The sequence below is a fragment of the Ipomoea nil genome, unplaced genomic scaffold (assembly GCF_001879475.1).
Source record: "Ipomoea nil cultivar Tokyo-kokei standard unplaced genomic scaffold, Asagao_1.1 scaffold3170, whole genome shotgun sequence".
Taxonomy (NCBI): domain Eukaryota; kingdom Viridiplantae; phylum Streptophyta; class Magnoliopsida; order Solanales; family Convolvulaceae; genus Ipomoea; species Ipomoea nil.
This window is the reverse complement of record NW_017619598.1, coordinates 797,612-824,043: the sequence shown is the minus strand read 5'-3', so window position 1 is coordinate 824,043 and position 26,432 is coordinate 797,612. Positions and strand designations below refer to the sequence as shown.

The 26,432-nt window shown below is 30.9% G+C and overlaps 4 protein-coding genes across 10 annotated transcripts; 2 read left to right on the top strand and 2 right to left on the bottom strand.

The window, feature by feature from the left end:
* The first annotated feature begins 851 nt into the window (after positions 1-851).
* On the top strand, positions 852-24,882 carry LOC109167937 (15-cis-zeta-carotene isomerase, chloroplastic). 2 transcript variants are annotated; one of them, XM_019317020.1, is made up of 5 exons: positions 852-1,458; positions 1,820-1,966; positions 2,074-2,283; positions 2,767-3,130; positions 24,865-24,882. In XM_019317020.1, the coding sequence occupies exons 1-4, from the start codon at positions 1,048-1,050 to the stop codon at positions 3,100-3,102; spliced, it is 1,104 nt and encodes a 367-aa protein (XP_019172565.1). In that variant the 5' UTR covers positions 852-1,047; the 3' UTR covers positions 3,103-3,130; positions 24,865-24,882. The 2 variants fall into 2 exon arrangements, with proteins under 2 accessions (XP_019172565.1, XP_019172564.1); XM_019317019.1 differs by lacking the exon at positions 24,865-24,882 and having other exon boundaries at positions 2,767-3,393.
* LOC109167936 (dehydrogenase/reductase SDR family member on chromosome X-like) lies at positions 3,506-9,062 on the bottom strand. Of its 6 annotated transcripts, none has more exons than XR_002051943.1 (10): positions 8,606-9,062; positions 8,289-8,355; positions 7,760-7,788; positions 7,475-7,683; positions 7,063-7,181; positions 6,724-6,819; positions 6,572-6,647; positions 4,619-4,772; positions 3,794-4,012; positions 3,506-3,759 (listed from the first exon to the last, which is right to left on the bottom strand). XR_002051943.1 is itself a non-coding variant. In XM_019317014.1 (9 exons), exons 1-9 carry the CDS (start codon positions 8,816-8,818, stop codon positions 3,863-3,865), a joined length of 1,113 nt encoding a protein of 370 aa, XP_019172559.1. In that variant the 5' UTR covers positions 8,819-9,062; the 3' UTR covers positions 3,506-3,862. The 6 variants fall into 6 exon arrangements, 4 of the variants coding, with proteins under 4 accessions (XP_019172559.1, XP_019172560.1, XP_019172563.1 ...); XR_002051944.1 differs by lacking the exon at positions 3,506-3,759 and adding an exon at positions 4,324-4,414 and having other exon boundaries at positions 3,924-4,012; XM_019317014.1 differs by having other exon boundaries at positions 3,506-4,012.
* On the bottom strand, positions 11,938-13,144 carry LOC109167841 (zinc finger BED domain-containing protein RICESLEEPER 2-like). Its single transcript, XM_019316912.1, has 2 exons — positions 12,373-13,144; positions 11,938-12,323 (listed from the first exon to the last, which is right to left on the bottom strand). Exons 1-2 carry the CDS (start codon positions 13,142-13,144, stop codon positions 11,938-11,940), a joined length of 1,158 nt encoding a protein of 385 aa, XP_019172457.1.
* On the top strand, positions 15,704-16,696 carry LOC109167840 (histone H2B-like). Its single transcript, XM_019316911.1, has 2 exons — positions 15,704-15,816; positions 16,414-16,696. Exons 1-2 carry the CDS (start codon positions 15,704-15,706, stop codon positions 16,694-16,696), a joined length of 396 nt encoding a protein of 131 aa, XP_019172456.1.
* Positions 24,883-26,432: the final 1,550 nt, after the last annotated feature.

Below are 26,432 nucleotides of genomic sequence, written 5' to 3'. Positions count from 1 at the left end.
TGTATGACATTTAACTAAACATCAAAAAATTAAAATATTTTCTAAAAAATAAGTCATTTAAAAAAAAATATTTTTTCAAGTTTTTAAACAAACCATAAATCTCCGTAACTAAATAACATACATAAAATGTGTAGAAGGAAGTAAAAATCATAATATAATATCTCTGGAAATGCAATTAGGTCACTGAACGAAAAAAAAAAAAAAAAAAAAAAAAAAAAGTGCAATTAGGCCACTGAACACTCCAAAAATGTGCAATTAGACCACTGAACACTCCAAATGTATGCAATTTTACCGGATAGCAGACTACCATCAATTTTAGCAGGTTACCTGCTTACGTGGCAGATGATTTCGCATTTTTAATAAATTTTAATAATTACCTTTAAAAAAAGTTGGAAAAAATTAAATAAATAATTAAACGGCAGCCACCCCGTCATTTTATTTTATTTTATTTTATTTTTTAAAAAAATTATTATTAAAATTATTTAAAATTATTAAAAATGTCAACTCAACTGCCACGTAAGCAGGTAAGCTACTAAAATTGACGGTAACCTGCTATCAGGTGAAATTGCATACATTTGGAGTGTTCAGTGGCCTAATTGCACTTTTTTCGTTCAATGACCTAATTACATTTTCAGGTTACGTTCAATGGCTAATTTGAACCTTATTCCATAGAATTTTAACACAATTGATTTTTAATCGTGGTTGGGTTGTTGGTTTTGTAATTGTTTGATATTAAACTGATTAGGTATGAGTAATATATCTTATTTATTTATTTCATTGTAATCCTTTTGCTATTTTCATTGTAATCCTTTTGCTAGTATTTTATATGCAGCCCCAACAAGCAAACCTCATCCACCGCCAACTCCATGTAACGAAGAGTGGTGGGAGCGAGTGGGATTAGCACTTCAATTCCCTCCGCCAAAGCCGTCCAAAACCCACTCCAAACAGCACCTTCCTCTCTAGATTCCCTCTCCTGTTTTGCCTGTATTACTGTATTTCTTACCAATTTTTTTCTCCTGAACATCTTCAATCTTGAATCACCCACCTATGGCAACTTCCTCCATTTTCCTCTCAAACCCATTCCTTCATCTACCCAAGCCAACAACAACTACAAGACGACTATCATCCCCTTCTCCTTCTCCTTCTCCTTTTTCTTCTTCTTGGAGGACTAATGGACTCGCCAAGCCTTTCCGGGTAGAAATCCCTCCCAATAATCGGAGGAAACTCCCGCTGTTGTTAGTGGGTGTGGTGGGTAAAACGCGGGAGGAGGCAGAAGCGGTGGTGGGAGAGGATTCCGCGGAATTCGACTTGTCAAAACAGAAGATTTCATCTTGGCTTTACTTCACTGTGATTCTTGCCGTTGTTCTCTATGCTCTCAACTTGCTATGGATCGATAACTCCACCGGCTTTGGCAAAAGCTTCATAGACACCGTTTCCGGCCTCTCTGACAGTCATGAGGTTGAACTATCTCTTCTTAACATAGAGCAAATCTGCTATCACTTAACACTCTTTTCAATTTTCACCTCTTTGTGATTTCTTCATAATTTTGCCTGCTATAGTGCTATGTAGTATGTACTTGTATTTTCTTTTGGGGAAAATTGAATTGGGTTAAGTAGGCAAGTAGTCCATTAACTAAATTGAAACTCTTAATAAGAGAGAACGTATGGGTTTATAATATTGTGTTAGACTAGCTAATTTATTGGATTCAATCGTTTATTGTGGTTTGGCTCATGTGCATTATAGTCCAATTGAGCATAAACCGGTTCTTCCCTCTATTACCTTTGTGATGAGGGTACTAATCCTTAATGTTTCTGTGCAGATTGTAATGTTCGCCCTTACTCTTATTTTTGCAATAGTACACAGTGGTCTTGCTAGTTTTAGAGACCAAGGTGAAAGACTGATAGGAGAGCGTGCTTTCCGTGTATTGTTTGCTGGGATATCTCTTCCATTGGCTGTTAGCACTGTTGTGAGTTCTTAACCATCAACTCTATCTCTTAGTGGACTCAACCAATAGAATTTTTGCTATGCTCCTTCGGTGACTATAATGAAGTTCATTAAATGTTCATGTTGTAGGTGTATTTTATTAACCACCGATACGATGGAGTACAGTTATGGCAATTACAGAGCTTTCCAGGGCTGCATCAGTTTGTTTGGTTATCTAATTTCGTTTCTTTTTTCTTCCTCTACCCATCGACATTTAATCTGTTAGAGGTTGCAGCTGTGGATAAGCCAAAGATGCATCTTTGGGAAACTGGGATCATGAGAATTACTAGGCACCCCCAGGTATAATCCTAAATGTGTTGTTTTTTGCATTTTTGTCATATATATAATGTGCTATTTACTTAGGGTGTGTTTGGTTGGTGGGTTTTGCCCATAGGAATGGGTATGAAAGTGATTGATGTTGTTTAGTTGATAGGTTTTTAGAACACTACTATGGGTTTCGAATACCCCATCAATTGAAAAACCCATACCCAAATAAAATAAGGGTTTCGAATACCCCATCAATTGAAAAACCCATACCCAAATAAAATAAGGGTTTCATTCCCTTATTCATTCTCAAGCACTACTATTAGTAACTATTTTCATTCCACCCTATTACCAAACATGTTAAATACTTTCACCAAAATCCATTACCATTACCAAGTATTTGATACCGATTCCGATTTCGATTCCCATGTGTGAACCAAACACACATTTAATCATTATCCGATCCCTAGTTGCTTACCCAGCCGGTGTGCTTTACACTTGGTGTGTTGTCTATGTCAGATGGTCGGGCAGGTGATGTGGTGCCTTGCTCACACTCTATGGATTGGGAACTCGGTTGCTGTGGCGGCATCCTTGGGTTTGATAGGACACCATTTGTTTGGAGCCTGGAATGGGGACCGGAGGCTGGGAATCCGATATGGGGAGGCTTTTGAAGCTGTGAAGAATAGAACAAGCATCATTCCATTTGCAGCAATTGTAGATGGTCGCCAGAAGTTGCCAAAAGATTATTACAAAGAATTTGTTAGATTGCCATACTTGTCCATAACAGTATTGACATTAGGTGCCTACTTTGCCCACCCACTCATGCAGGCTGCAGGCTTCAGGCTTCACTGGTAGTTCAACATCTCACTTTTGCTCCATGTAAAAATAAAAATAATGTAATATTCTTCACCCTTGGGGTGTAGATGAGGCGGTGCGGGTGCGGGGTGCCGGTCTCTTCAAGTTTAACCAAAGGTATATAGGGTTTAGCATATCCTGACTAAGGAAACTTGTGGTCCGACAAAAAAAAAAAGTGAAATACTTCCCATTGCATTTATGCCCGGCTTTAAGAAGCTGGTCTAACCATATTTCATACAGTATAAATAATGTACTTTTAGTATATTAAAATGTACTTTTTGTTATAATCCACACAATACTGTAATTTTACTTGAAGGCAAAGTTTTAATCTTATATTTTGAAAGCAATAAGCATATAATGGAATCAAATTGTCAATGGTACATATTAAATTGTCAAAATAAGATATAAAACACTTGCAATCATTAAAATCAATAACCCTCATGGTCATAAACATCAATAAAATGGAGGATGAAACCCAAGAAATAGGGCAAAGCAGGTTTTCAAGGAGACTTTCCTATGGCACATAAAATTTTGTTAGTCTAGTCTAGAACTATATTTTCCAGAGTACAAAGTTTTAGCTTGAGAATTATGATCATCTAGGGTTCATAAAACTTCAAATTCATCAGATAAAATATGCTCTCCAAGGGTATACACAGAATATCGATGGCCCTCCTTATAACTATCAAGGTGAGCTATTGTAGAGATGGGGGTCAAGATTTCGATACTCCCCCCGATTTCTCAATATGATGTGTATGTTGGTTCAAGTTGTATGTCCAGAGGCCAGTTGCAGTTCTATGAAAAGGTCAGAGGAAGCTTCCCAGAGGTCCTTGGCAAGTTTTGAATTGTAAGAAAGGGGGGAAGATTTGAGTGTTCTACCGTTTCCTCCAAAGAAATAAACCCCTGATATTTCCTGAAATAATAACAATAAATTAATAATGACCTCAGATGTGGTAATTAAATTCATAAGCTGCAGAGTAGAACAACATGAGGTTTCAAGAGTTTGTTAATTCAATGAAAAAATTAACACGTACCAACAATGGGTCACACTTAGTCCGTCTCACGGATCTTTATTCGTGAGACGGGTCGTGTCAATATGCAAATGTAATACTAACTATTACATTTCATCTTGACCCAACCCGTCTCACAGAGGTTTCACACAAGGTTTTGCATTTCATCTTGACCCAACCCGTCTCACAGAGGTTTCACACAAGTTTTTGCCACCAACAAAAAATTCACAACTTTTTACAACTCAAGTAAGCCTTTAAACTGATCTCTACTCTTTTCTAAAGCAGGCTAAATATTTTAGAGAACCCTGTCATATATAAGTAATAATCACTAAAGTCCTAAAGCAATCTTTGTTAGCTTTGTTTGAATAGATTTGGTGTGCCCACCAAGAACTTAAGTTGTCAGTTGTTTTTTACCGCTCTTAACTCATATGATGATGAATCTTTGATATTATGTGAACAAAAAAAAAGTGACACATCACATCAAAACAACTGAATATAAAAGAACTTACTGGAGGTGCAAGTGCAGCATCAAGAATGGAACAGACCCCTTCTTCAGATGACTGCAGAAGCCCCAAAAGCCTCAAAGTGAAAAAAGCCAGCTGAGAGATGCATTTAGGAAATTCTCGCATAATATTTGTTTTCACTGTTCCAGGATCCACAGCACTAGAATTATTTAAAGCATCCAAAAACAAATGATCAGGTAAACCAAATCACCAATATATACTGGGCGGAAAGCGGTTTCACTTTAAAGTTAAAGATAAGGTTGCAGAGCCTAATTGCCAAACTAGAAAACAGAGGAAATTTTTTTTTTAAATGCAAGTAAAAACCAGCTATGGTAGCTATGAGACTTGTGAAACTGGTTAGACCCAATAGCTCAGAGTTTTGCAAAAGAAGTAATCGTTATCATGTTTTTCTATACAAAGAATTGACTGAATGAAATCACAAATCTAAATAATCAGTTTTCGTGCATTTGGAATCAGTAAAGAAATGAAGGAAAAGAAATGCTGGAGATCCTAACTCCTAAGTAGAAATAAGCTATTATGCATGAAAAATCTTAGAGAAGTGCATTTTCCGTATTTGGAACACATTTCCAAATCGAAAACTCACCAAAAACTTCCCCAAAACATTTTGAGGTCATTTCTATAATTTAAAAAAGTTTCTGAGCAAATTCAGTAAAAAGAAATGTGTTTCTGGGCCTTATTGAAAAAATAAATTATTGGGTCAAAAGAAATACAGATTCTTATTCCTTAAACCCATATACCTCTATAGTATATTATTTTTAACTATGGAACTACCATAGATGTAGCAGCTAGACAAGAGCCTAAAACTCTTGTTGGAGGGTGTCTTAGTGACAACCCTATATCCCTTTCCCATTCAATAAAGCCAATTCATCTTTCTTTTATCTTTTTCCTGATCTTTACTCTAACAGGAACTAGTTGACAATTACGGAGTAATATTTATGCATAGTAAAGGAAAAAAATATTTGAAAATATACTCTATATTTTTTTTTTATTTGAACGTTTTCTTTCCTGTATTTTTTAAAATTGCTATTTTCACATGTCGTGTATCTCATTTACCATTTCCATGCTACCTAAAAAATAAACTAAGATGTCATAACTCAAGTCTGAGGGTACATTGTCCAGATTGGATTACTACCAATGTCCAAATACTAGTTTTGTTGACTTATTTTCACTCTAATCTCACCCAAAAGTGTGAAAAATAGACAATATACAGTGAAAAGTTGTTCAGACTTTTCATTCCAAAAATGAAATTACCCTCCACCTAACACCCAATGCTTCATCCAGAAGAAATCACTAGTAGTCACTATCATCCTTAGGGTAATGAAAAAGTGAAGCAGTTAAGAAACAGAGAATGCATAAGACTAAAAACCATAATAATAAAGATCGTGTCTATATGAGAATGATCAGTAATCAGTATATCAAATCATGCATGTGAAGTATACTCTTTCCACCAAGATAGCTTAAAAGTTAAAACACTAGTTTTCAGGACAACAGTTCCATCATTAGCAAAACAAAAGACTGAAATATTAAGAGTAAATTTCGGGGAGCAACATCCACTTGGACCACTGTAACCTACACTTTAAATTTTAACAACATGCAACTTAAACTTCAAAACTGTAACAAATAACAAATTCTGATCAATTTTCCAGCATATTTTTTAATGAATTGAATTTAGCCATTAAATATTTTTCTAACCATTGCTTTATGTTTTTACAATCTACTTTCCTTTACAAGCTATAGTCTTCCTTACTTTGTTCATGTCATTAACAATTTTATTAAAACTTAAACTCCAAGGAAATATTTCTGTTCCGTATTTGTCCCAGCTTATGTTCTTCAGAGTAGATAAGCTCCAACATAAGCTGGGATAAACAAGCACAAAGAAGGATAAATAAACTTAGAAAGTGATGACTGAAAGCAAACAAAAAAAGGAATCAAACGTACATCACAGAGACTTGACTGGATTGCTCCACTAGTTTAACTTGCCGATGAAGCTCATAAGAGAAAAGAAGTAGGCACACTGTCAGCAAAGTTAGCATGTCTTAGCTGGAAATGATTTAAAAGCTAGATAAGCTCAGTCTAATAATGCAACTTACATTTAGAATACTCATATACATGAGCAAAAGGATAAATTCTTGATCCAGAAAAACACTTCCCAGAAATGGTTTCTTTATTGATCTTCATGCTAGATACTGTAAAGAAGTGTAAATGGTAAATTCCTTCCATATATATGCAGCAAAGATAATTTAGCTCCTTTATAATGTAGACTGAATCTTATGCTACCAATAGATGGAACAAGATTTCAGAACATGAGAGCTAAATCTTAATGGGGACAAAAGAAATGAAGTTATGCTGCAATACCCATACTAAGATTCAATATTTTCAATCCAAGATTTGATGTATATCATAAGATAGAAAATGAATCCCAACCATACCACTCCGATGTGTGAATGATGTGACATTAACAACACGAGAAGGAATAGGACTGTTCTGGAGTAGCGGCAGAAGAATTTTAGTTAAACAAAAGGCACCAACATAATTAGTCGCCATAATCCTGTGAAGGGGGTATGAGTGTTTCATTAGTTAAGATTTAAAGTTAATCAAATACATAACAAAACTTGATCTTCAGAAAAGTGGTAACATGAAGCTTCAAGATTTAAAGTTATACACTACAGTTTGCACATAAGATGTCATGTGTTAAAGTGTACAAGTAAAAACAGGGAAGGGTACCTCCCACTTTTCCTTTTTAGTTGCTATGGTAGGGGAAGACTTTATTTCACCCTTTCTGTCCAAACATTGAAGGGTACTTGTAAATAAATAAATGAATCAAAGGATTAAGATAGTAACTTATCACAGCCTTCTGTAGTTACCCTGCTCCTTGTTGCCAGGATTCCAGCATTATTTATTAGAAGTTGAACTGAACAATGCATATTCATATCTGATAGCCACTGCTGAAATTCCCTCTTAAAGTTCCAGATTGACTTGAAAGATGATAAATCAACCTGGAAAGCTTTAACACAAGCATCTCCACTTTGTTCTTTAATATCAGATGCAATCTGTCAAAAGCTAATACATTAAATCAATAAAAAGTAGAAACTATAAGAAGCTAGAAGAGGTAAACAGTGACTTTACCTTTGATAACAAGTCCAATGATCTTCCAACTGAATTCATAGACAAATCCCAATAAACAATGTTAGTAGCAATACAAGATATTCATGAAAGCATGTGCACCACAGGGGGAGGGAAATAGCACATTACCACGGGAAGTGATATAACTACATAAGCATAAAAACTATACCACATTCTTAGCATATCAGAACGAAACATAAAAGTTTTATCCAAAATGAGCAAGAAATAGTAACCCACTATAAAATTGAATTGCAAGATCAAGCACGAAAAGGAAAAGATCACAAACCCAACATTGTATTATGGACAATTGGTCATAACTGAGTAAGGTAAAGATAAAGATAATAATAATACGCAAAATTACAGGTTATTGATGCCAATAATATATCACCAATAATATAACAATAGATTATTATTAAATCTATGTTTAATGTAAACAACTAAACACTTGTACACTGACCAATGTGGATGCAAAATCCAAGTAATAAATTAGGCATACACAGAGTATTAAGGAAGAAATTAACAGGTGCAATACCAAGAACAACATAATATCCCTCTCTTGAAAGAGCACACGCAGCTGCTGCACCCAAACCAGACGTGGCCTGGAAGGTGACCAATTAGCAAATCAAGCTAAGCAGAAAATGAGACACATAAAACTCAAGCCAGCACTTAGTATGGATAATGAGCATTTTTTGCACTTTCGTATCCATGGAAGGAGGGATGTGCGGTATCTCAAGGTTAAATTAAAGGCTCTGAACAACAGGCATTCAGAAAGCCAAGTGATCAAAGACTCATCATGTGTGAGCGTATTGAATTGGAAATTTATCAATTTCTGCATTCCCATTTACTTACGCCGGTGACTATGCAGATTGGCCTTCTTGTGGCTATGGATGAGGGAGAGCAGCGAGGAGAATAGGGTTTGGATTTGGATTTGGCGGAGAAAAGGGTTTGCCGAAACAATTGAAAGTAGGAGTAGATGAGTGAGAGTGTCCATAACACGCCCATCCTCCAGAATTCCACACTGCAAATAAAGCTGAAAACCTCTTTCCACTCTTGTGCATCCATTTGTCTTGATGAAGAAGATGAAATCAATCAACCTGAGGACGGTCTCACGGTATAGTTCAGAAAGCGAACAATACCAATTCTTGTCATAGGACTATCATTGTTGCCAAATTGCATGCACTATTATCGTTTTCTTTCCGATTTCACTCCTTCCTAATTCCAATCACAAAACCGACCAAAACTCCCTATTCCCCATCCAAAACGAAAGGAAAATGCATTTCTCTTCAGCCTTCTCCTTTCAATCTGATAGAAGAAATTAGGCAAAGAGTTAAATTATACGTATCATGGTCCATGGTATATTTAAAGCTGTCAAAAGTGCTGGCGGCGCTGGCGCGGGCCAGCCAAAACCCGCCAAAGCCCGTCAAGGGAGGCCGGCTTAACAGGCAAACGCAAATTATGCTATGGAATCGTGTTCACCGAGAATGGTGAACACAAGGCAAAACGATGTCGTTTTTAGGCCCAAAAAAAAATTTTCGCAAGTTCATAATCTCATAACAGAAAATTCATAATCGCATAACAGAAAATTCATAATCGCATAACAGAAAATTCATAATCTCACAACTGAAAATTCATAATCTCATAACAGAAAATTCATAATCTTATAACAGAAAATTCATAATCTCATGGTTCCAAAGTGAATGTGTAGGCATGGTTCCAAAGTGAATGTGCAGGCATGGATTCATAATTTATGAATGTCCGTGATTTCGGACGGGAATATGTAGGCATGGTTCCAAAGTGAATGTGCAGGCATGAATTCATAATTTATGAATGTCCGAAATTATGAATGTAATGAAAATTCATAATCTCATAACAGAAAATTCATAATCGCATAACAGAAAATTCATAATCTCATAACTGAAAATTCATAATCTCATAACAGAAAATTCATAATCTTATAACAGAAAATTCATAATCTCATGGTTCCAAAATGAATGTGTAGGCATGGTTCCAAAGTGAATGTGCAGCCATGGATTCATAATTTATGAATGTCCGTGATTTCGGACGGGAATGTGTAGGCATGGTTCCAAAGTGAATGTGCCGGCATGAATTCATAATTTATGAATGTCCGAAATCTTTATTCACCTCAAATTAAAGTGAAACCGCAAAATGTGAAAATAAAGAAGAAAAATCACGCAATTAATTAATTAAAAAAAAAAAAAAAAAAAAAAAAAAAAAAAGATAACGGTATACTAACACGGTTCCATGGCATAACGTCTGACAGGCAAATTACACTTTGCAAGGTAGACACAGTTTTAGAACTGTTCATAATTGTATATATATAGTTCAAAAATTATGAACACATAGTTCTATAATTATGATCATAGAGTTGTGAACATAATTATGAATATATAGTTCTGTAATTATGAATATAGAGATTCAATAATTGTGAATATAAGTTCAAAAATTATGAATATATAACTTTATAATTATGAACATATCATTCAGTAATTATGAATATAGAATTCTGTAATTGTGAATATAGAGTTCAATAATTATGAATATGAAGTTCAAAAATTATGAATAGGGAAAATAGTATTTTTTTCCCCTGAGTTATATACATATAGCATTTTTTCCCATGAATTATTCAAATAGCAGTTTTTTCCCTGAAATGTTAAATCGATATATTTACCCTTAAAATAAATATTCTATTTATTTTTCTTCTCCAACAAAATATGACCACGAGTAGGACTGTGCATTCGGGCGGTAAGGGTCTTCTGATCGGATTTCGGATATGTACTTTGACTACCCTATCCGTTTAAAGTTGTTGACTTATCTGGTCGGTTATAACGTTATTCGGACCGGTCGGATATCCGACATTATTTCGGATATTAGAAAATGTACAAATCAAATAAAAAATTCAAAAAATAAAATCAAAAGCACAATAATAACTAACTGAAAGTCTGAAATATTGAATAAGTAAATAATTGATAGAATGATAGTGTAATAGACTAATACCTGTAATACTAAATTACTAACTTAGTAATTAGTATTACTAAGTAGTCTATTAACCAACATTAAGAGTCTTAACTCTTAAGTGTCTAAGACTGCAACAAAACTACAAAAGTAAATAACTTACTGTAAGAATTGTTACAGACCAAAACTCTACAAAAGTACATATACAACTGTAAAGGAACTAAGAAGTAACTTACAAATTTACAAAATACAAATTCAGCAAACTGAAGCACCAAAAAATACAAATTAAGCAAAATCAGCAACTCAGCAACTGCAAGTGTCAACTACTCAACTCCTAGAGTTTTAGATTTCAGACAATTAGACCTACTCTTCTTCCTGTGAATTGTGACAAGTTAGTGTAAATAATTAGTACTACACAAGCAAGTAAGCAACTGAGCAAGCATTAGAAAATGAAAAATAGAGAATGGATTATATAAATTTTGGCTCAGTAAGCATTTTTTCCATATCATTTGGATTAAGGGCATATTGCTTCAATATAACATAAGTATAGAGCAACTGACCAACTTAATCCTTTCCTTTTCAGATTAAAGGTGGAAGCTTCATCATTGCCAAATGCCAACTTAAAGTGAACAGACAGAATAAAATAGTTCATACATTACCAACCAAATGCCCAAGGTACTTGAGGCAGCAACTTAGTACAAGTTACCAGGCCTTCATACTTACAGAGTTACAGATGTCCAGTGTAATTGAGTCAAACACAGTGGGCTCAAAAAATACCAAGTGAAATTAGATTGCAATTTAGTTAAACAGTCAAATACTGTAAAAGATTGCAATAAAATCAAGTAATGTAAATAATAACATTACAGGAATTGTAGCAAGTGTAGAACCAAGAGACCTCCCACTTCCACGATCACCACTTAACTCTGCAAAATAAACAACAAAAGTTAAGTGTATTAACAATTTAAGTAATTTAAAATATAAGTATAAAGGAGTATAAAGTTAAAACTTAAAAGTCATGCCTTTTTCAAACCTCTCCAACTCTTCCAGATTCTCCTAAATACATAAAGGAGTATTTTGCATTCTAAGCCAATCTTGTGTACACACCAATGCTTCCACAATTTTTGGAGTTAAAGAACTCCTAAAAGGATCCAATACTCTCCCATAAGTACTGAAGGCAGATTCTGAGGCAACAGTGGAGATTGGAATGGCTAGGACATAGCAAGCTTAGACAGAACTTGAAACCTAGCAGAGTTGATCTTCCACCATCCAAGTATATCGAAAGATTCTTCCTCTTCAAATATTCCCTCACTCAAGTACATATCCAATTCAGTTTGTTTCTTACCCCCAGACTCCAATCTTTGCTTTTTAATTTGGGACTTCAGAAAATGTTGTGGCTTCCCAACAGAAACAGAAGAGGCAGATGTAGCCTGAACAGACACAGGCACAGAAGGGACAGAAGAAGAGGCAGATGTAGAATAATCATCAAATAACTCAGCAAGAGCAGCAACTACTTTCTCATAGAATGGTTTACCCTTTTCCTCACCATACATATGATTAAACTGAGTAGGCATATACTCTAACTTGTCTCTAGGGTCTACAATGTTTGCAAAAAAATATAATTAGATTCATTTTTTCAACATCACCCCAATACTTCTCAAATTTTGCCTTCATATTTTTCCCCATCACACCAACTAGCCCACCAACTTCCACCATGCCTTTCAATAGGCAGTACAGATCAGATATTTCAGTAAAGAATATGTTTGAGGTGACATATAAAGAACCAGAAATTCTAATGGTCATGTCATAAAAACACTTCAGTAACTGAACCAAACTGCCAACAGATTCCCAGTCCATAAAATCAGGAATTGAATTACCCAAATCAGACTTGGAAGAACAATCTGACTCCAAAGATTCAAATACTTTTTGGTAAGTTAAAGCAGACTGCAACATCAAATAGGTAGAGTTCCATCTGGTTGGAACATCTAAACACACAGAAGACCTTTGTTCAATACTCAACCAATCAGCCAAATCCCTGAACTTTTTGAGTCTAGCAAGAGAGCTTCTAACATATCTAACCACCTCCCTAACCTTCTTCACAGAACTATCACAATCTTTCAGACCATCTTGAACTACTAAGTTTAAGATATGGGCAATACATCTCATGTGAAGATACTTTGCCCTCACAGTAGATGATCCCCAAGACACCAATTTTTTCTTCAGAAACCCCATAGTAGTGTCATTTGATGAGGCATTATCAACAGTCACAGAAAATACATCTCTAAGCCCCCACTCTAGCAAACAATTTTCTAGGGCTTTGGCTAGATATTCACCTTTGTGAGAGGTAACAGGGACAAATGCAAGGATTTTCTTATGAAGCTTCCACTCAGAATCAATGAAATGGACAGTTACTACCATGTAGTTAATTCTTTAGATGGATGTCCAAGAATCTGTAGTGATACTAACCCTATGACTGCTTCCCCTTAAAAATGACTTAAATTTTAGTCTCTCCTCTTCATAGACAACTAGGATGTCCCTACTTATAATCCACCTGGATGGAACTATAAACCTAGGGTAAGCAATAGTTATGAACCTCCTGAAACTATTCCCTCCACAAATCTAAAGGGCAATTCATCTATGATTATCATTTCAACCAAGGCCCTCCTAATTGACTCTTGATTAAATACCCAAGTCCCTATTTCTCCCACAGTAGGCTGACCATCTGTAAGTGATGTAACAGCCTGAAATGTTAACAGGGACTGCCTAGTTTCCTTGGAGTGAGGATTTTTCAAACAGCTAAACATGTGATTTCTTAAGGAAAAAGTCCCATGTTTTTTTTGTCTCACAGTGATAAATTTTTGCACAATAAATGCATTTGCCTTTAACAACCACATTATTATTGTCCTTTATCTTCTCAAAATGATCCCACACTGGTGATCTGGAATCAACCTGTTTCCTCTTCTTGGCAGGAACAGCAGTAGGAGGTTGCTCATTCTGTTGATTCTCAACAGTTTGGGCTTCCACCCCTGAAGGTCCATCAATTGGGGAGTTGGGAGGTTGACTACCAAGCATACTGATATTTTCCATCTAAAAATGGTGAACTATCAGTACACAAAGCAGGATTCATATTCAAGAAGAGGAAGCACATGAAATCATTTAAGCATTCCAGAATCAGACACATTTTGTGTCATCATTAAACAGGAATGCATAATTAATTAAAGGGTATTATTCAATACAATTATACAAAATTACAAATATACAAATAAAATTAAGGGCATACATCCATAAACTTACAAAGAAATCCAGATTCAGGGATATATTTTAAATATCCAAATGAATTAGAGACTGTTATAACATAAAAACAGCTCATTTCATCAACATCATTATAAGGATTTCTATGCGGCTTTCACCCATTTAAGCCTTTAAGAGACATTATAACACTCTAATTTATAAGACTCTTATAACAGTCAGTGCTTCCACCAGAATATATCACACATTATGAAATCAAGATACAATCTGGAACTTCTCAACAGATTGACTTAATCACAGTCCAAAGAAATCACAGAATCATAGAAACCCTAATCAAGTATCATAACATCACAAACAAGGGACAAGTGACATACAATCTGGAACTTCTCAACAGATTGACTTAATCACAGTCCAAAGAAATCACAGAATCATAGAAACCCTAATCAAGTATCATAACATCACAAACAAGGGACAAGTGACATACAATCTGGAACTTCTCAACAGATTGACTTAATCACGGTCCAAAGAAATCACAGAATCATAGAAACCCTAATCAAGTATCATAACATCACAAACAAGGGACAAGTGACATACAATCTGGAACTTCTCAATAGATTGACTTAATCACAGTCCAAAGAAATCACAGAATCATAGAAACCCTAATCAAGTATCATAACATCACAAACAAGGGACAAGTGACATACAATCTGGAACTTCTCAACAGATTGACTTAATCACAGTCCAAAGAAATCACATAATCATAATAACAACAACGTATCACAATCTATAAGAGTAATAAGACTATAATCTAATTATGTATAAGATTAGGGTTTAGAGATTACTTCGTTTCTCCAAATTAAACCCCCGAGAACAAAGGGCTTTGATTCCGAGCCAACAATCTACAATCCACCGCTGACCGCACTGAATAACAAAATCAACTTCCACCGGAGTGAGTGACTGACCGGACAATATTAGCTTCCATCGAGCAATATTAGCTTCCACCGGAGAGTCGGAGACTCACACTCTCAGAGTCTCAGTCTGTAAGTCTAGAAGAGACTCAGAGAGAAGTTTAGATCGAGAGAAGTCAGAGAACTAGAGAAGAAAGTGATAGTGTGAGAGACAGAGATGAGAGAAACGGAGAAAGAAACCCTAAACATTCGACTGCGCAAAGAGAAAATGAGGAGAGATCTGAGGTTTTGCCCTACAAAAGGACTATATATACTATCCCTAAATGACGCCATATCATATGCATTCTACGTAACCCTAATGCTAAATCGGGTATTCGGGCGGTTCGGGTGGCTTATTTCATCACCCAAACCGATCATCCTCAACACGACGTCGTTTTACGGGCGGGTTCGGTTATCCGTGCTCGGGTTCGGTTCTAAACGGGTGGGGTAGACCGGTCGGCGGGTCGGTCGGGTTTTTCGGGTATTTCGGGTTCTGCACAGCCCTAACCACGATACAATTAAACAAAGTTAACAAATAGAGACAATTAATCACAAAATTGAGTATTGAAATTTGAGAATAGAGTACTATTTTACAATGAAAGAACGTCAAACAATTCAAGAAAATTAATTAAATTACATATATTAATTTTGCTGTAACTAGCTGTGAAATAAAATTAATTACAGTACTACCTGGCTGTGGAGTGTGGACGGACTGCGAGTCTACGACGGAGATGCTCGACACCGGCGGACTGGACGGACTGCGACTTCGTTTCTGGTTGTAATGCCGACGACAGACTACGAGTCTGCGATGTCGTTTCCGACTGCGATACACCGGAATGGCTCACAGACTACGACGTCGTTTCTGGCACTGCGTCATTTTTTGCAGTTCTGCAGGTGACGCCATCGGAGTGAAGGTTGAAGTGTGATTCCTGAAGTGTGAACTGACAAGTCATTTGGTTGGAACAAAGGAATTAAGAGTAAAAGAAATTGTAATTCAGTGGAAAAAGAATAAGGTGAGAATAAAGAAGGAATTAAAATATGGATGAATAGAATTATTCGAATGGAAATGGGAGAAGTGATATAAAACTAAAATATCATTGTGTAATATATATATATATATATATATATATATATATATATATATATATATATATATATATATATATATATATATATATATATATATATATATATAATTAAAAGTAAAATTCTCCTTCTACCATTTTCCCGCCCAAAATTTAAGGACATTTTTTGTAAAACCAAACTCATAATTATTTTAGTCAAAATTATTAATTTTATTGACTAACCATATATATTTCATTAAATTTATTGGCTAATCAATTATTTTTACTAAAATAACCATATATAATTTTACTAGAATAATTATTATAATTTTGTGCTATATATTCTTCTTCCCAAAAAAAAAAAAAAAAAAAAAAAAAAAAAAAAAAAACTAAATTGTGCTAAAACTAATTTGTGTTTTCTCTCTAGCGCAGATGACATCGAAGGCAGGCTACAAAGTGACGACAAAGAAGGCTCCGGCATAGAAAGCTCGAGCAGAGAAGAAGCCCAAGGCCAAGAAGAAGCTCCCAAAGAGGGTGGAGTCGCGGCGGCCGGAGATAAGAAGAAGAAGAAGAAGAAGAAGAGGGTGAAGAAGTCATCGGAGATGTACAAGATCTACATCTTCAAGGTGGTGAAGCAAGTCCATCCTGACATCGGGATCTCTAGCAAGGCCATGGGCATCATGTACAGCTTCATCAACGATATCTTCTAGAAGCTCGTCCAAGAGGCGACTCGCTTGACCCACTACAATAAGAAGCTGACCATCCCTCTTCCCACGAGATCTAGACCCTCGTGAGATTGGTTCTTCCTGGTGAATTGGTAAAGAACATTGTCTCTTTGAAAGCACTAAAGCAGTCACCATATTTTCAAGCACTTAGATGAGATTATTTAAATCTATATTTCCTTTTGATATAATCTAAATTTGGGTTAATAGATGTAAAGTAACTTGGATTTGGGTTTAATTTCGGATTATACAGTACTGTTAATATCTACCTTCAACTATCAGTGAATCAATTAGCATTCTCAAAAAAAAAAAAAAAAAAAAAAAAAAAAAAAAAAAAAAAACCTTGAATGTCTAGGATAAATGAAAACAAAAAAAAAAACTTAAAATCCAATATATATATATATATATATATATATATATATATATATATATATATATATATATATATATATATATATATATATATATATATATATATATATATAATGCTTTAGAATATAATTAAGGATTTAATGAATACAAGAATATTTAATTATGGTTATATTATTATTGTGCCCCACAGTCATTATATACTAACAGAACATCACAGGAAAATAATAATAATAATAATAATAATAATAATAATAATAATAATAATAATAATAATAATAATAATAATGATATAATAATAATAATAACAATAATAATAATAATAATAATAATAATAATAATAATAATAATAATAATAATAATAATCTATATCTATATCTATATCTATATCTATATCTATATCTATATCTATATATATATATAAAAGTAAAATCCTCCAAACCAATTTTCCCCCCAAAACTTAGGACCATTTTTGTAAATTCATATATATTGAAATAATAATTATAGATATAAAAATTTATATATATAGTCATTTATATATACGTGTGATATTATATATATATATATATTAGATGTATATATTGATAGTAATAATATATAAATTAGGTAGTAAAAGAATAATTAAATAATTAAATATAGTAAATATTCTGTGTGATATATATATAGACATTATATACAATTAATATTTAATTTAATCTATATATACTAATAATAATAATAATAATAATAATAATAATAAGTTTATTACCTTACTTACTTTACTTTCTATATATTTTTAAATAAATTATTATACTTTCCTTTCGAATTACTATTTTTCACCTATAAATACAAATTTTTAGACTTTGGCATTCATTCTTCTTCCCTCACACTACTGGTTCTTCATGATTTTTAATATATTCGTACGTTTTCTTCAATCCTAGCAAAACTCATTCACTTAATCTCTACTTTAGGTAATTGTTTCTACTCTCCAAATTCTTTTGTTTAAATCTAAGTTTGTTGACATTGATGATGATGATGATCAATGAATAATATGCTTCGCTTGTTATTATTATTGGATTTATTTGATTCACATGCAGGTTTCTTATCAAGGTGGTTAGGATGCTATTAAGATTATACAAAGTTTGCCTTTGAGGGTAAGATTTTATATTCACCAAAATTATTATTTTCCCCGAATACTGTATGTATTGATATTATATGTGATATTATATGATATATGTTATTCATGTGAACACAAGTACATTTATCGATAAATAGTAATATTGTGAGTGGTGATTCTCGAAATATCGAGAATGAGTTTCGATTTGTAGAACTCGTGCGTTATGTAAATACTTGGCTTGAAATTTTTGGTGTTGTATACATAGTAGTATTGTGAAATTGTATTAATACTGGATTATGGACTATAATTATATTTTGGACAAATCATGTGGAGAAAATTGTATTTTTTTTTCTTTTTTTTTTTTGAAAAATGTATTTGGAGAAAATTATATATTCTGGAGAAAATTATATTTTTGTGGAGAAAGTATTTATTTGTGGAGAAATAATGAAATTTTGAGAAAATAATATATTGTGTGGTGTCCAAATAAGAGTGAGTACTGTTTACTTGGACTATTTACTACTCATTAGGCTTAGAATCACATGAGAGTGCATCACATAAGTTATGATTCAGTTTCCAAATTGTTTGAGTGGTAGTAGGTAGGAAAACCTAACTACTTGGATCATATATTACCCAGTGGCTTGGAATCTTCTGGGGTGTGCACATAGGTTTTAGTCCAGTTTCAAAGTGGATTTCAAAAAGTTTGGTTACTTCTCCATAAATAACTATTTATTCTCCATACAAGAAAATGTATAACTCCACATGTATTCTGGAAAAGTATGAAATTATATGAGTTTTGAAAATATAAAAAATTCAAACTATTATTTTACGGGGTGAAGTAAACTTACTTAGCTTATGCTAATTTTTGTCTACATTCTGTTTTTGTGTAAAATTATTTATACAGGTGAGCATGGATAGGAATTCAGGATGAACAAGTTGAGAAGGAATAAAGTTTAATTATTTGTTATTTTGAGGAAAATATTATTGTATAGTAATTGCAATTTTAAGTACTAAGTTGATTTTGAGATATTATTTGATGTTGTAAATTTAGCATAATTACCATAAATAATGGTTAATAATTGACAAATTCTATTAGGCAATAAAAATTAGCATTATAAAATCTTTTGTACTATGGATACATTATTTTTAATTATTTCGGTTTAATAATATTATATCTTATTTATAAAAAATCAAAGTAATACTTTTACTACTATTGAATATTGATTGACTAATTAAAAATAATCTTAATTATTATTTTGGCAATTAATAGGTATTTAGCTTTAAAAAGTCTACAAATATATGAATTATACAACCATTGAATCAATTAGTAGGACAATTATATTAGGTAATCTAATTAATAATTTACTTTTTAAATTATATCCCATTTTCTTCCGTGGTAAACATATGTTTAATGTAAATTGATTAAAATGTATCAATTGGTAATATTGCATAATTATGGTATATTGTAAATGTATTAATTGCTAATCAATTTATAGTAACGTGAATATTATGTATGGGAATAACATATGAAACACGGATTTGGAAAACGAAATTGAAATTATGCAAATTGAAGAAGGAAATGTATATTATTAATGGGCTGAAAATTATAAAAAATTTCTAATTGACTGAATAGAAACGGAAATGGAAAATGAAACTTATATTATTAATTTATAATTCTCACATTCTCTACCTATAAATACAATCCATTGGTGACCCCAAAAAAAAAAAGGGAAATGGAGAGTTTTTTTTTTTTTTTTTTTTTTTAACCAGAAGTTTCAGTTTCTATGTTTTTTCGTATACAAATTTATAATTGTAAATTTATATTAATAAATAATTATTAAGACAAGTATAATTTATTTTATATTGTGGACTCGTTATTTTTAATCATTTTGATTTAATAATATTATACCTTAATTATAAAAATTATACCTAATAATCTTAGTATTAAATGTCATACAATAATTACCATAAACAATGTTTAATAATTGACAAATTCTATTATGCAATAAAAATTACTATTATAAAATCTTTTGTAATATGGACACATTATTTTAATTATTTTGATTTTAAAATATTGTATATTATTTATAAAAATTTGAAGTAATACACTTAGTACTATTGAATATTGATTGACTAAAAATTATCTTAATTATTAAGATAATTAATAAGTATTTAGCTTTAAAAAATTCAAATATATGAATTATACATAGTAGTATGGAATCAATTAGTAGGACAATTATATTAGGTAATCTAATTAATAATTTACTTTTTAAAATTATATCTCCTTTTCTATAATTATATATATACTTAATGTATAATATTATTGGCATAAAATAAATTATACTTACCTTAATATATAATTAATTTTTAATATAATTTTCTAATTTTTATTAATGGTAATTATTCTAATAATTTTCTTTCCTTCTTTCGTGTAATTATTATGATAATTATGGTAATGTGTTTAAATATTGGAAGAGAACAAATATTAGAATTAATATAATTAATGAAATTATTATGGTAATAATATTTATTAATTATAATTAATATAATTATTGAAACTGAGAAATATAAGATTTCTTCCATTGAAATATTTGTGACAATTTCATTAAATTATAATTAATAAAATATGAAATATAATTAAAGAAATGAAAGTATAAAATTAACAAAACATGAATATTTATAATTTTTTTAAAAAAATATACATAAAATTATACACTATAGTAATCATACAATATTTAAATGCTACTTTTTAAATTTCTAAATGTAATTTTTTTAATTATAAATCTATCAATATAAATTATAATTAATGAAATTATATTATAGAATTTTTATATATACATATTAATAAATATTATGTGTATATACAATTTATTATACAATCATATAAGGAAATGTGTCCGATTAGAGTTTAAATTTATTCATACAAAATTTAGAATTTACATTTTTTTATTGATTTCTAAATATAATTCTCTTAGTTAGTATTCATATTTTTAGAATTATAATATATATGAAATACAATTAGGAATAAATAAACTTAATTATGTGATTTTTTTAATAAATTTATCTAAATATACAACATGATTAGAGATTATATTAACCATACAAAAAAAATTCTCACACCAAAAAACATTAACCATACAAAATTTAAATTTAAATTTTGTATATTATGAAAATAGATACTTGACCAAATATATAAAAGTCCAACTATATTATTATATTGTACATTATAATATATTTTCATTGTTTTCTATTTTTAATTTTAAATTCATAATATAAAAAAAAAATTCGTGCAACGCACGGGTAAAACACAATCGTTATACCCTGCACCACGGCGTGCTCAGCACTGTGCGTCCCGCGTCTCTCAAAACGACGTCGTTTTGGGAGACGCGAAAGGGGGTTGACGTGATTATTTGTATTTGTTTATATCATTATATGTATTTATTTATACAATTATGTGTATTTTTTATAAAGTTATGTGTGTTTGTTTATACAATTATGTGTATTTATTTATACAATTATGTGTATCTTTTTATACAATTATGTATTGCATCAGGGCGCACAATGCAATGCGCGCCCTGGCGCATGATATAAATTGCCGGTAAAACACTATATTTTAAAAAATACAATTTGATAAATATCATAAATTAATTACTACAATATCATTTCTGTTTATAATAATTAAAGAAAAAATAAATAATTCAAATATGTGAACCAATGATTTCAAAATAAAATTAATATACATTTACAAATAAATATAGCATTATTAGATGTACTTTAATTAGTTTTAATTTTCTTAATGAAATGACTTTTCTTTATTACATTTTTATGGGAGTCTAAGGGAGTGTGTGGGCCGCTAGAAAATATTTTAAAAATAAAAATACTTACTAATAAAAAATAATTTTAAAATATGTTTTAACCCCTCATAACATGTGTAAATCTTATATTTTTTAAAAATATAATTTGATAAATATCATAAATTAATTAGTACAGTATCATTTCTGTTTATAATAATTAAAGAAAAAATAAATAATTCAAATATGTGAACCAATGATTTCAAAATGAAATTAATATACAGTTACAAATAAATATAGCATTATTAGATTTAATTTAATTATTTTTAATTTTATTAATGAAATGACTTTTCTTTATCCATTTTTTGATGGGATACTAAGGGATCGGAGTGTTTGGATTGCTGGAAAATCTATAATCTATAATATAATTAAAAACAAAATTCTATTTACTTGATTTCCTGCTCAAACAATAGTAAATAGTAAAGGTAAATTAAAAAAAGAACATAAATATTTCACAATAATTCTCTACATCATCATCAATTAAAAATGGAACAAAAATGAGTTAAATTAGAAAATAAATGAATATTAATAATTGACTGAAAATTAAAAATGAAAAAAGAAACAGAAATTAGGTTAATTGTAAAAGGAAATGAATATTAATAATTGATTAAAAATAAAAAAAATGATCCATAATTGACTAAAATGGAAAAGAAAATTGTCTGATTATTGCATTTTAATTTTTCACATTAATATTACAGAGTAGAATAAATTAAATCACAATTATATCATAAATATTTCACAATTTCAAGCAATGAAACATAAATAAAAAATGAAACGGAAATATTTCAATAATAATATCCTACATCATAAAGTAAAAGTAAATAAAAAATGAAAAGGAAAGATTTCAATAATAATATTCTACACCATCAATAGTAAAGACATATTTTAAACAATAGTAAAGGTAAACTAAAAATGGAACGGAAATATTTCAATAAAAATATTCTACATCATTAATTAAAAATTGTTCAGATATGTAAAAATATCACTGCATCTGATATTCTAATTAACTAATTGACTGAAAATAAAAAAGAATAAGTGTCTGAAAATGAATCTGATATTAGTAATTGACTGAAATTATAAAAGGAAATGAATATTAATAATTGACTACAAATAAAAAATGATCCATAATTGAAATGAAAAAATAAATTGGCAGATCATTGCATTTTAATTAAAAAATGGAACAGAAATTAAAAATTGGACGAAAATATTTCAATAATAATATTCTACATCATCAATAGTAAATGCATATTTTAATTTTGGAATAAGGTTCAAATTGGCCACTGAACGTAACCTGAAAATGCAATTAGGCCACTGAACACTCTAAAAATGTGCAATTTCACCTTATAGCAGGTTACCCTCAATTTTAGCAGGTTATCTGCTTACGTGGCAGTTGAGTTGGCATTTTTAATAAATTTTAAATCATTTTTAATAAATTTTAATAATAAATTTTTATTTAAAAAAATAAAAACGCCTTTATTTTATTTTTTATTTAATTTATTTTTCAATTTTTTATAAAATTTATTATTAAAATTAATTAAAAATTATTAAAATGCAAACTCAGCTGCCACGTAAGCAGGTAACCTGCTAAAATTGATGGTAACCTGCTATCCGGTGAAATTGCATACGTTTGGAGAATTCAGTGGCTTAATTGCACGTTTTTGGAATGTTCAGTGGCCTAATTGCACTTTTTGTTCGTTCAGTGGCCTAATTGCATTTTCAGGTTACGTTCAGTGGCCAATTTGAACCTTATTCCTTTAAACAATAGTAAAATTAAATTAAAAATACAACGAAAATATTTTAATAAAAATATTCTACATTATCAATTATAACTGGAACAGAAATTAGGTAAAAATATCAATGCATCTAATATTCTAATTGACTAAAAAAAAAGTAAAAATAAAAAAGAATAATTGGCTGAAAATGAATTTGATATTACTAATTGACTGAAAATATAAAAGGATCACTAATTGACTGAAATTTTACCATTATATATTTTCACCCGAGTCACCCATCCTTTTGGACTAAAGGTGTTAGCTCTAGACGAAGATAGACAAGATTGTGTTGTTACTACCAATGTTGTCTACAAAGAGGTTTCAATAGTATGTAAATACAATTTGTGATATTATGTTTTTTTAAATGGAAAAATTGCTATATATCTAGACAAAAAAATATATTTTCCATACAAATAAATTAGGATATCAATTCATTTTTATAACTGATTTGCTAGAGAACGAGCACATTTAACTAATTTATAAAAGTACTGAACAATGATAAATAAAATCTCCAAAGTTACAGCACCGCATGCGTACATCTACATATTAGCTATTAATTTGAGCAATTAATAACATAAAAACACATAAATGATCCAAACCATACATTTAATTGCACTATATAATATTTGATGTTTTAATTTAAATAATTATATATCGATCCAAATATTCTTAATATATTACAACAAATCCATTCCGTGCATCGCACGGGCGCAAATACTAGTAATAATAATAATATAAGTGGTAATAATAATATCTAAGGGGGCGTTTGGTTCGAGTCATCTGAGATTATCCAGGTAATCTGAATCTGGTAATATTATATTACCTTGTTTGGTTCAAGTTATGAGATTATCAGGTAATGTTATATTACCTAAAAGCTGATGTTGCGGTAATGTTTGAAGGCAATGTGATTACCCTCATTTTGTTAGGTAATATTAAATTACCTTGATTTATTCCAACATTGCCCTTGATAACTAATCCTTATATATAATAATAATAATAATAATAATAATAATAATAATAATAAAATAATATATATATATATATATATATATATATATATATATATATATATATATATATATATATATCTGTGCGTGTGTTTATTTATTTTATTTATTTATATGTATGAATATATATCAATACTTAAATAAAAAAAAAAAATTAAACATATAAATATGCACACATGTATATTTGATATGTTTAATTTTTTTATTTAAGTATTGATATACATTCATACATATAAATAAATAAAATAAATAAACACACACACACACACACACACACACACACACACACACACATATATATATATATATATATATATATTATTGAGGACATCAATGTAAATTGATCCATATAACCTAAAATATAACCCTTAACCAAACAAGGTAATATTATATCCCACAATTCAAACCAAACACATAAGGTAATCTTACATTCCCAAAATATCACATTAACTTCCTGAAGGTAATCTTGTTACCTAGGGTAATCCAAGATTCCATGAACTAAACGCCCCCTAAAAATAATCAAGTGTTAATAATAATAATAATAATAATAATAATAATAATAATAATAATAATAATAATAATAATAATAATATTATTATTATTATTATTATTATTATTATTATTATTATTATTATTATTATTAATATTAATATTAATATTAATATTAATATTATTATTATTATTATTATTATTATTATTATTATTATTATTATTATTATTATTAACGTAAGAATTATAATATAGAATAAAATGTAATAATTAATTTATATATATATGGGGGCTTCAAGTAAGAACCCTAGGTTAGGTAAGAACATAAGAGCTAATCCAATCCCTTAATATTTACTCAATCAATGGTGTAGATAAAGTAATCATTTATATATAGATCTTTAACATAATTAATTAAAAAGGATACTAGCGTAATTTTGTCCGAGAACCTATTATAAACTAATATTATATTTGGATTGATTCTAAGAATCTAGGAAGAGAAAGATAAAGAAGGAGTCCAATTTTTCTGAAACTCTGCAAATGCCTATTCATCCAAGGATTATCTTACACCGCTAGTTACGAATTCTCGACGTCCGTGTGCATCGGAATACAGACGAAGGCCATCGAGAATTAAGATTGCTATTGTAGGATGGCAAGTGAAAACCACAAAGGTAATAGTAACATCTGAATTTTGAGTCGTAACAATGGGTTATAGTCTGCCATTATATGAGTTGTTCATCATCATACTACCTTGCGCAAATGCATGAAGAGATGTGATACTTCATGCGCCCACACCTTGGTTGGCAGTTTTGATGATCACAGACAAAATATGCTACAACGGCACATAGTTCGGCTCTGGGGTGTACAACCCGGCGTGGACAGCCTTGGCTGGGTGCACACATATCTCATAGTGAGTGCACATATATCTCATAGTGAGTGCACACATGAAATCACGTGTGCAGAGAGTGAATGAGTGCACCAATGGGTTTATGAATGTGTCATTGCCATACACGCAACAGAACCCATGGAGGCGTGCACTTTGGTTCTAATTAATGTGCCAGACTGCATAAACATACACTGAGAAAATAAATTGGCACACTACGACACTGAAGTGCACAATCTGTACTGGTCAGCGTGGGTTGTGTG

Excerpts from the sequence above, each read along its gene's own strand:
- LOC109167936 (XM_019317014.1), bottom strand. The coding sequence starts at position 8,818 with ATGGATGCACAAGAGTGGAAAGAGGTTTTCAGCTTTATTTGCAGTGTG. Across the intron at positions 7,684-7,759 it reads CATTGGACTTGTTATCAAAG|ATTGCATCTGATATTAAAGA; the intron begins GTAAAGTCACTG and ends AGCTTTTGACAG. Across the intron at positions 4,773-6,571 it reads TCCAGTCAAGTCTCTGTGAT|TGCTGTGGATCCTGGAACAG; the intron begins GTACGTTTGATT and ends AAATAATTCTAG.
- LOC109167841 (XM_019316912.1), bottom strand. The coding sequence starts at position 13,144 with ATGGTAGTAACTGTCCATTTCATTGATTCTGAGTGGAAGCTTCATAAG. Across the intron at positions 12,324-12,372 it reads AAAATTTGAGAAGTATTGGG|ACCCTAGAGACAAGTTAGAG; the intron begins GTGATGTTGAAA and ends CAAACATTGTAG.
- LOC109167840 (XM_019316911.1), top strand. The coding sequence starts at position 15,704 with ATGCCGACGACAGACTACGAGTCTGCGATGTCGTTTCCGACTGCGATA. Across the intron at positions 15,817-16,413 it reads CATTTTTTGCAGTTCTGCAG|CGCAGATGACATCGAAGGCA; the intron begins GTGACGCCATCG and ends TTTTCTCTCTAG.
- LOC109167937 (XM_019317020.1), top strand. The coding sequence starts at position 1,048 with ATGGCAACTTCCTCCATTTTCCTCTCAAACCCATTCCTTCATCTACCC. Across the intron at positions 1,459-1,819 it reads GCCTCTCTGACAGTCATGAG|ATTGTAATGTTCGCCCTTAC; the intron begins GTTGAACTATCT and ends GTTTCTGTGCAG. Across the intron at positions 1,967-2,073 it reads CATTGGCTGTTAGCACTGTT|GTGTATTTTATTAACCACCG; the intron begins GTGAGTTCTTAA and ends TTCATGTTGTAG.